The 8353-nt window shown below is 52.3% G+C and overlaps 1 protein-coding gene and 2 pseudogenes across 1 annotated transcript in view; all 3 read right to left on the bottom strand.

The window, feature by feature from the left end:
• Positions 1 to 309: 309 nt before the first annotated feature.
• On the bottom strand, positions 310 to 2122 carry LOC133251939 (AFG3-like protein 1; annotated as a pseudogene).
• A 55-nt stretch (positions 2123 to 2177) lies between these two features.
• Positions 2178 to 3071, bottom strand: LOC133251791 (MKI67 FHA domain-interacting nucleolar phosphoprotein-like; annotated as a pseudogene).
• Positions 3072 to 5267: 2196 nt separating this feature from the next.
• The window catches only part of NOTCH3 (notch receptor 3), a 39736-nt gene continuing 36650 nt past the window's right edge, over positions 5268 to 8353 (bottom strand). Inside the window, exons 32-33 of the mRNA XM_061421817.1 lie at positions 8202 to 8299; positions 5268 to 7383 (exon numbers count right to left, since the gene is read on the bottom strand). Coding sequence (XP_061277801.1) covers positions 6328 to 7383; positions 8202 to 8299 — 1154 coding nt within the window. The 3' untranslated portion in view covers positions 5268 to 6327. The remainder of the gene's footprint in view (positions 7384 to 8201; positions 8300 to 8353) is intronic.

The raw sequence follows: 8353 nt of genomic DNA, 5'->3' as shown, positions 1-8353 counted from the left end.
GGATAAGAGGCAGTGAAACCCTGACTGCTGTAAGCTGGTACACACCCCTGCATTTCAGCAAACACAGGAAAGCCAAAGTCACTGACTGCTTTCCTCACTGACTTGAATTGACAGTTTCTTCTCCAACCATCTTGTTACTGGTTGCATTCTACTGCTGCTGCTACTGCTAAGTCGCTTCAGTCGTGTCCGACTCCATTCGACCCCATAGACGGCAGCCCACCAGGCTCCCCCGTCCCTGGGATTCTCCAGGCAAGAACACTGGAGTGGGTTGCCATTTCCTTCTCCAATGTGTGAAAGTGGAAAGTGAAAGTGAAGTTGCTCAGTCATGTCTGACTCTTTGCGACCCCATGCACTGCAGCCCACCAGGCTCCTCTGTCCGTGGGATTTTCCAGGCAAGAGTACTGGAGTAGGGTGCCATTGCTTCAGGTTGCATGTGCTTTAGTTTGCTTCCTGGGGGTCCCAGAGGCTGCTCTCCAGGCAGAGGTGCCAGGCTGGGCTCTCCTGCAGCGGGCCCCCCATGCCAGCCCTGCAGACCCTCGGGAAGGGCTGTGTCCTCCTCCAGGCCTCCTGTGCCCTCCACGAGCTCCTCGTAGGTGATCTTCTCAGCGAACGGCCGCGGCCCAAGCAGCTCCACCATGTCAGCCCGCTCCAGCACCTCCTTCTTCAGCAGCCGCCTGCCCAGCTTGTCCACCTTGTCCACCTGCTCACAGTAGCATATGAGCAGGTCCAGAGTGCATGCAAGCGCGGAGCCGATGAGCCACCGCACCTCCTTGTCTATGAGCTGGGCCATGGCCTCGCTGAATGGCTTCTCCACCAGCGCCTCTCCTGGCCACGGGAGGTCGAAGGACACCTGGCCCAGCTTCTCGCTCATCCCGAACTGCATGATCTGAGCCTAGGCGCTCTGGGTGACCTTCCTCAGGTCATCCTGGGCCCCCGTGGTGACCCACCCGAAGAACAGCTGCTCAGCCATGCGGCTGCCCAACAGGGCACACAAGCGGTCAAAGAGCTGCTCTGGTGTGTACAGGTACTACTCCCTGGGCAGGCACTGGGCATAGCTGAGCCCCTTGCCCCGGGGGACAATGGACACCTTGAGCAGGGAGTCTGCATGTTCCAGGAACCAGCCCACCACCTCATGGCCAGCCTCGTGGTAGGCCACCATCATCTTCTCGCAAGGCTGCAGGACCTGTGTCTTCTTCTCAAGGCCTCCAATGACCCTCTGAATGGCCTGCTTCTCCCCGACACAGGGGTTTAGGTGGCGGGTGGCAATCAGGGCGGCTTCATTGCAAACATTAGAAATATCAGCACCTGTGAAGCCTGGAGTGAGGGCCGCAAGCTTCCTCACCAGGGCATCCTTGCTGAGGCTCTCATCCAACTTGAGTGGACGCAGGTGGACCCTGAAGATAGACGACCTGCCTTTGATGTCCGGGGAGCCAGTGTAAATCTGATGGTCGAAGAGGCCCGGCCGCATCAGGGCTGGGTCAAGGACGTGGGGACGGTTGGTGCTGGCCAGCACGATGACGTTCGTGGTAGAGTTGAATCCGTCCATCTCCACGAGCAGCTGGTTCAGGGTGTTCCGCTCACTCCGGCCTCCAAAGTGCCTGCAGCCACGCTTCTGGCCAATTGCATCAATCTCATCAACAAACAAGATACAGGGAGCATTTTTCCGGGCCATTGCAAACATGTCATGAACCCAAGCTGGGCCAACACCAACAAACATCTCCAGGAACTCAGACCCATTCATGGTGATGAAGGGCACACCAGCCTCCCCTACGATTGCCTTGGGGAGAAGCGTCTTGCCAGTACCAGGAGGACCTGTGAGCAGGGCTCCCTTTGGAATTTTGGCCCCAAGGTCCTGGTACTGTTTGGAGTTCTTCAGGGAATTCACAAACTCTGTGATCTCCAGCTTGGCCTCTTCGCAACCAGCCACGTCTGCAAACCGCACACCGATGTCATCCTTGATGGTCTTGGCTATTGTCTCACCAATGCCAAAGAGGCCCCCTCCTCGCCCACCATGCCCAGCCCCCATCAGACCCCTCCTCATGGCATAGAGGAAGATGCCAATCAGGAGAAGGGTGGGCACCAGGCTTCACAAGAAAGTCCCATCACTCTCTAGTTAAATATAAAGAATCAGTCTTCATAGTAAAATCATCTTTTCAGAAGAGCTATACACAATACATTCAAAACCACTGACTGTTTTTTCTTCTTTGTTTCCTTGAACTTGTAGGTGGTTGAATCTCTTGTGTTTCTTCTTTTTCACCAGATATGGGCTGTTTGAAAACTATTTCATTATCTTTATCATCATCATTCATTTTAGCCACTTCAGATTTTTGTTTTTCCAAAAATGTTGGTGTACAAATTGGTGTGGGACCCTGGCTATCCACAGCCTTCTCAGGAGTGTTAGGAGTGACTGAAGCTGCTTTCTTCTTACATACAACCTGGTGCTTTCTGGAATTTCAAGGACCAGTGTTCGAGCATTTTCCTCATTTTTATGTAAGACCTTAACCAATGAAGGGAAACTATAATCAATTCTCTTTTTAGCCAGTCTCTTCCTGAGTAATTTTTCCTCCATTTTAAACCACTCCTCCATCCATAGCTTTTAAAGAAGCGACTGATTCTGATTGTACCATTTCACTGCTGGATATGATGACCTTTTAAATAGTATATGCCACTCTCAAAAAGTTCTTCATGTATCTTTTCAGGTGGTATAAAATGACACTTCAAGAGTCTTTCACCAAAAAGGTAGCTGTTCATTGTTTCAGCAGCTATTTTGGCAACATCTTCAGACTCAAACTCCACAAAGCCATAGCCTTTGCTACTTCCAGTCTTTTTTACCCCTGGACAGTCTGAATTTTGTAACAGTGCCAAACTGGAAGAAATATACTCAGATCTGGGTTTCATAAAGTGATGGTGGTAAGCAAACCTGAGCCACCTCCTTTTTAAATTTGGCATCCTCCTGTAGGTTTAGGGACAGGAGTGGCTTAGCTGGGTCATTGAAGGCTGCCATTCCACCAACTTGTACGCAGATGAGAAATCAACACATTCTATATCCCATTGCCGTAGTGATTGGCTAGTGCCGTGACGTTCAAAAGCAAGTTTTCATTGCTTGGCAATTGGCAACATCTGGAAACATTTTTGGTTATCACTATGGAAGAGTGGATGCTGCTGGCATCTAGTGGGTGGAGGTCAGGGATGCTGTTAAACATCTACAATGCAAAGGACAACCTTCTACAGCAAAGAGTGATTTGGCCCTAAATGCCAGTATTACCAACATTGAGGGACACTAGGCTAGAGGATAAATATGTGACCCAGTTGAAGTCAATACAAAATCAACCCCAAGACTAAAAGCTTCTCAACTCTCTGGAATGTACAAGATGGTCTATGATCCTTACACCTATTTTGTTAACACAGAGAGGGAAGATCAGAGCTGTGGAGGTGGGAAGAGAAGCCAGGTTGAGTATCATGTGGAGCCTGGGGGTGAAATGTTGACCTCATTTGAGCCACTAGATGAAATCTCCCCTGAAGCTGGTCCTTTTCAGTTATATGAATCGGTTGGTTTTTGTTTGTTTTAGCTAGCTGGGTAGACTTTTGTGTTACCTGCAACCAAGAGTGCACCAGCTGACAGGAATGAACACTAAACTTCCTCTTTCCTGGAGGAGCCCAGTCTAAACACAGCCTTGTCTTGTGCACAATTATCTGCAAGACATAAAAACCTGTTCAAGCTGCAGTACTTATTAAACGATGCAGCAGTCTCTCCAAACCCCAAGGAAGCATGAAGTATAGTTGAGATCCGTGCAAAACCAGCCTTAGGCACTTAGAAGGCAATTAATAAATACCCACTGATGGCAAAGCTATAGTTTTTGCAGGAATCATGTATGGATGTGAGAGTTGGACCATAAAGAAGGCTGAGTGCCAAAGAATTGATGCTTTCAAATTGTGGAGCTGGAGAAGACTTTTGAGAATCCCTCAGAAAGCAAGGAGTTCAAACAAGTTAATCCTAAAGGAAATCAACTCTGAATATTCACTGGAAGGACTGATGCTGAAGTTGAAACTCCAATCTTTTGACCACCTGATTCGAAGATCTGAATCACTGAAAAAGACCCTGATGCTGGCAAAGATGGAGGGCTGGAGGAGAAAGGGGTGACAGAGGATGAGATGGTTGGATGGTCTCACCAATTCGATAGACATGAGTTTGAGCAAACTCCAGGAGATAGTGAGGGACAGGGAAGCCTGGCATGCTGCAGTCAGTCCATGGGGTCACAAAGAGTCAGACACGACTTAGAGACTGAACAACGAATAACATTGATGTCAATGGAATATATGTTCAATTAACTGGAATTTCCATTTGGAAATGAAGTACTCAACATCCTGGAACCATTTGAGTGCTCATCTCTGATTCTCCCATAGAATCTGATCCTCCCAAAGAAGACTGCATAGTTCCAGTCTTCTGCTGTTTTCTCATCAGTACCCAGCACCCCAAATTGTCCATCAATATTTCTTCATCTGTCTTGGCCTTAGTAGCTCCACCAAATGATAGCTTTCTTGGCATCCTCATTTTAAAAACATTCTCAAGCAAGAATCTGATTGGCTCAACTTTAGTTAGGTGGCCATCCCTAGTCCAATCAATGGAGTCATCCATCAAAAGAGGAAGCAAAAGTGGGTCAGCAGGTGAACCAGATGGTTTGGTCCCAAGATGAAAGCTCAAGTTACCAACCAGGGTTCTTGGACACCTTCATCAATAGAATTGATCAGAGGCCAGATAAGAAATTCTGGCAAGGTTTTGTTGGGACCGCTGTGGCAGCAGTGGGGAGTGAGAACAAGCAACAGGTTCCCTTTACTTGCTCATTTCCCAACAGCAGAGAGGGACAAGCTGGTTCCTTATATGGTGTAAGTGGGGGCGGGGGGTCCAGGGGTTGAGCTGGAGGGGTGGCTTAGGTGGTACCCAGCCCTCACGTGGTATTGTGTGCAGGAGGCAGGCACAGTACCCTGTTCTTGCTCCCAGCTCTTCAGAGGCGGCAGTTGGGGTTTTCTGGTCTTTTCACATCTTATTGTCTGTAATTTGCCCCCAATACACATGCCTGCAGGTGTTTTTAGTCCCTTATAGTTTCTTTGTATTTTATTGCTCCAGGAGATGTTTGTCTAGGTGCAAGCACTGCAGGAAAGGGTCCCAGGTCCCGTGTCTCAGCCTGTCTCAAAGTTAATGCTGAAGAGGCCAAACCCCCACACTACCACCACCCCTCCTCACCTAGACACACAACAATGACACCGAGTGTTAACTATTCCTTTATTAGGTGGTGACGGAACAGGGGGCTGTACAATGCAAGGCCTGGGGACTTAGCTACACAGGGATTGTGACCAGAAGCTATATTACAAAAATAGCCTACAAATACTTCTATTTTGCCCTGAGGCTGGGCCAGGGGAGTACCAGGAAGAAGAGGTGCCAGGCAGGCAGCTCCTTCTCTTCCTGCAGGCCCATTGTTTACAGGGAGACAAAGTAGAATGCACACATCTCCCTTGGTCCTCATAGTCCCACCAGCCACCCCACCCTCCCAGCTCCCAAAGGGAGAAGGCCCACACCCTAGGATGGGGGTGGGGGGACTGTGGGCGGGCTCTCTTGGGCCAGAGGGCAAAGCTCTAGAATAAGTTCCATCTGGAATGCAGTGAAGTGAGGGAGGTGGAGCAGGGAGGAGGCTCCCAAGTCTCACCCGACCCCTAGCCCCGGAGGGTGCGCCCAAGGGTGCCTACTTGGTACACACCAGGGTTGTGTACTTGGTACACAGGAGCCCGGTCATGCCTGTGTACTTGGTACACAGAATCCAGCTTGGCCGAATGGGCCCACAGACTCAGCCCCACAGGGGCACTGGGGGGGTTTGCAGGGGGGCAGAGAGCATCTCCATATATATATTTTGTAAAAAATAATAATAATAATAAGTTTGTTTAAATGAATTTGTTTCTATACAAAATGTAAAAAAAAATAATAATAATCCACTTGTGTCAGAGCAGGAGGAGTGACAGAGGGGGGCCAGAGAAGGCAAGAAAAGGGGGGAAAAGAGAATGGGGGTAGGGGGGTGTTGGCCACAGGATGAGGGGAGAGGCAGGCGGATGTCCTAGACTCACCACAGGACCCAAGGGTGAGGGTCAGCCTGCACCCCTTATAAATAAAGGAAGACTGAAGCCCTAGGCTGGTGACCTATCTTGGTCACATTGCAAGGAGAGCAGGGTGCAGGAGAAAACAAGAAACAGAATGAAATGGACTAAAAGGGGAGAGAGAGAGGGGAATCATGACTGGGAGCCCCTTCAGCCTTCCAAAATTCAGGAACTGGGGAGCCCTCAGGCCAACACTTGCCTCTTGGGGGTGACTTCAGGCTGGGGCCCTAGCTGGGTCTGGGCCTGAGCAAGAGCGCCAGGGACCGACAGGGGGAGCGGCTGGGCCGACAGGGACCCAGCAGCTGTGGCCGAGGCCCCGGTGGCAGTGGCCGGGCTGGGCGTGGAGTCAGACCAGTCCGAGAGTGAGGGTGGGGAGGGGCTGGCCCAGTGCTCGGGGGACTCGGGGGATGGGGTCAAGTAAGGGTGCTCGCTGGGGACCCGCAGGAAGCGGGCCTTGGGGGGGCTGCCGTGAGCCCCAGCCACCGCGGGGAACTCCTCGCCGTGTCCTGGGGCAGCCAGGTAGGGCGGGGGCCGCTCCTGGGGGGACACAGGATTCCCAGGGTTCAGCAGTTGGGGTCCTGGGGCCAGCGGCAGCAGGAAGGAGGGACCTGGAGGGGCGGGTGGGGGCAGCCGGGCCCAGTCGAGGGGTACGGCCACGGGGTTCAACAGGCCCAGGCTGAGCACGCAGCCCCCAGGGGGCTGACGCCCTAGACCCGCCCGGCCCGCGCCACCCAGCTGCGCCAGAGACACAGCCGTGGCCGTGGCGGCCGCGTAGGGCCCCTCGAGGGGGAAGCCGCCAGGAGACGCGGGGGGCCCGCCAAAGGGCCGCGGGGAGTCCAGCGAGTCCACGGGCGAGAGCGTGACCGAGCTGTCGGCCAAGGGCCCGGGGCAGGCCAGCGTCAGCTTCTTGCCCCGCCCCCGGGTGCCCTGCGGCCCCAGCCCCGCCTTCCCCGGGGGCCTCCGGCTCTTCTTAGCCCCGGACTGCGCCACCTTGAGGCCGGGGAGGAAGGCCCCGGGGGGACAGAGCAAGGGCCCCAGGCCGTGGGGGCCAGCGGGGCTACGGGGCCCGCTGGGCTGGTCCAGCAAGCGCACGATGTCCTGGTGCAGCCTCTCCTGGGCCACGTCCCGGGGCAGCCTATCCAGGTGGTCTGTGATCTCCCGGTTGGCAAAGTGGTCTAGCAGCAGCTTGGCCGCCTCGAAGCTGCCCTCCCGGGCGGCCAGGAACAGTGGAGTCTCTTCCTGTGGGGGCCCAGGAACCCACAAGATGTCAGGGTCAAGAGTCAGGTAAAGTCCTGCCTAACGTCACAGAGTCCTCTAGTCTCTGGGGGAAACAGAGCTAGGAGTTCATACTCTGCAGCCAGACAGACCTTGATTGGAATCTCAGTTCTGCCTGGATGAAAAACTGGGCAAGTTCTTTCCTTAAAGCCCTATTCATCCAGCACCTATTAAGAAACTTCAGGCCCCAAAGCCAGGACTAGAGTGAGGAGAGTGAGGCACTCACCTTAGGCACAGAATTTAAGGGGGTGGTGAAAAATTCTGCTATCAAAATAAATGGTATTTAATGCAGTTTTTAAAGTTAAGATTAATGCAAAAATATATACATAACAAATATAACATGGATATTTTAGATAAAGATGGAATCTACCCCTGCATTCTTTTGAACCTCATTTTTCCATTTGTAAAATGAGAGTAATACCACCTTGCAAGGGTTTTCAAACAACAGTCATAATAGCTATCTTTTGTTGAGGATCCTCTAAGCACTTTACAAAAGCATTAGCTCACTGAATTCTTGGAAGAGGCGATGAGGTGGGTACTGTTGCTTCCCCATTTCAAAAATGTGAACAGAAGTTCAGAAGAGTTAAGTAACTTGCCCAAGGTCACCAGCAACTGCCATACACTTCCTCCCCTGATCCACTATTGGAACCTCTTGGGCCCTGATCCCACGTGAACACTGGCTACAGGCAGGGTGAATGTCCCCACCAGCCTCCCCCAATCTGCTCTCTGCTGCCTGTGGAGGCTGTTCCAGGGCTGAAGGTGAACCAAAAGCTGGGGCTCACCTTGCTATCCTGCATGTCCTTGTTGGCTCCATTTTTGAGCAGAGCCAAGGTGGCCTCCACGTTGTTGACAGCTGCAGCCCAGTGTAAGGCCGATTTTCCTGTGGGGAAGTGAGGGGAGGTCAAGGTCAGGACCTGGCTCATTAGCTGCCCCT

The sequence above is a fragment of the Bos javanicus genome, chromosome 7, assembly GCF_032452875.1.
Source record: "Bos javanicus breed banteng chromosome 7, ARS-OSU_banteng_1.0, whole genome shotgun sequence".
NCBI classification, from domain to species: Eukaryota; Metazoa; Chordata; class Mammalia; order Artiodactyla; family Bovidae; genus Bos; species Bos javanicus.
This window is presented reverse-complemented; position numbering and strand designations above follow the sequence as displayed.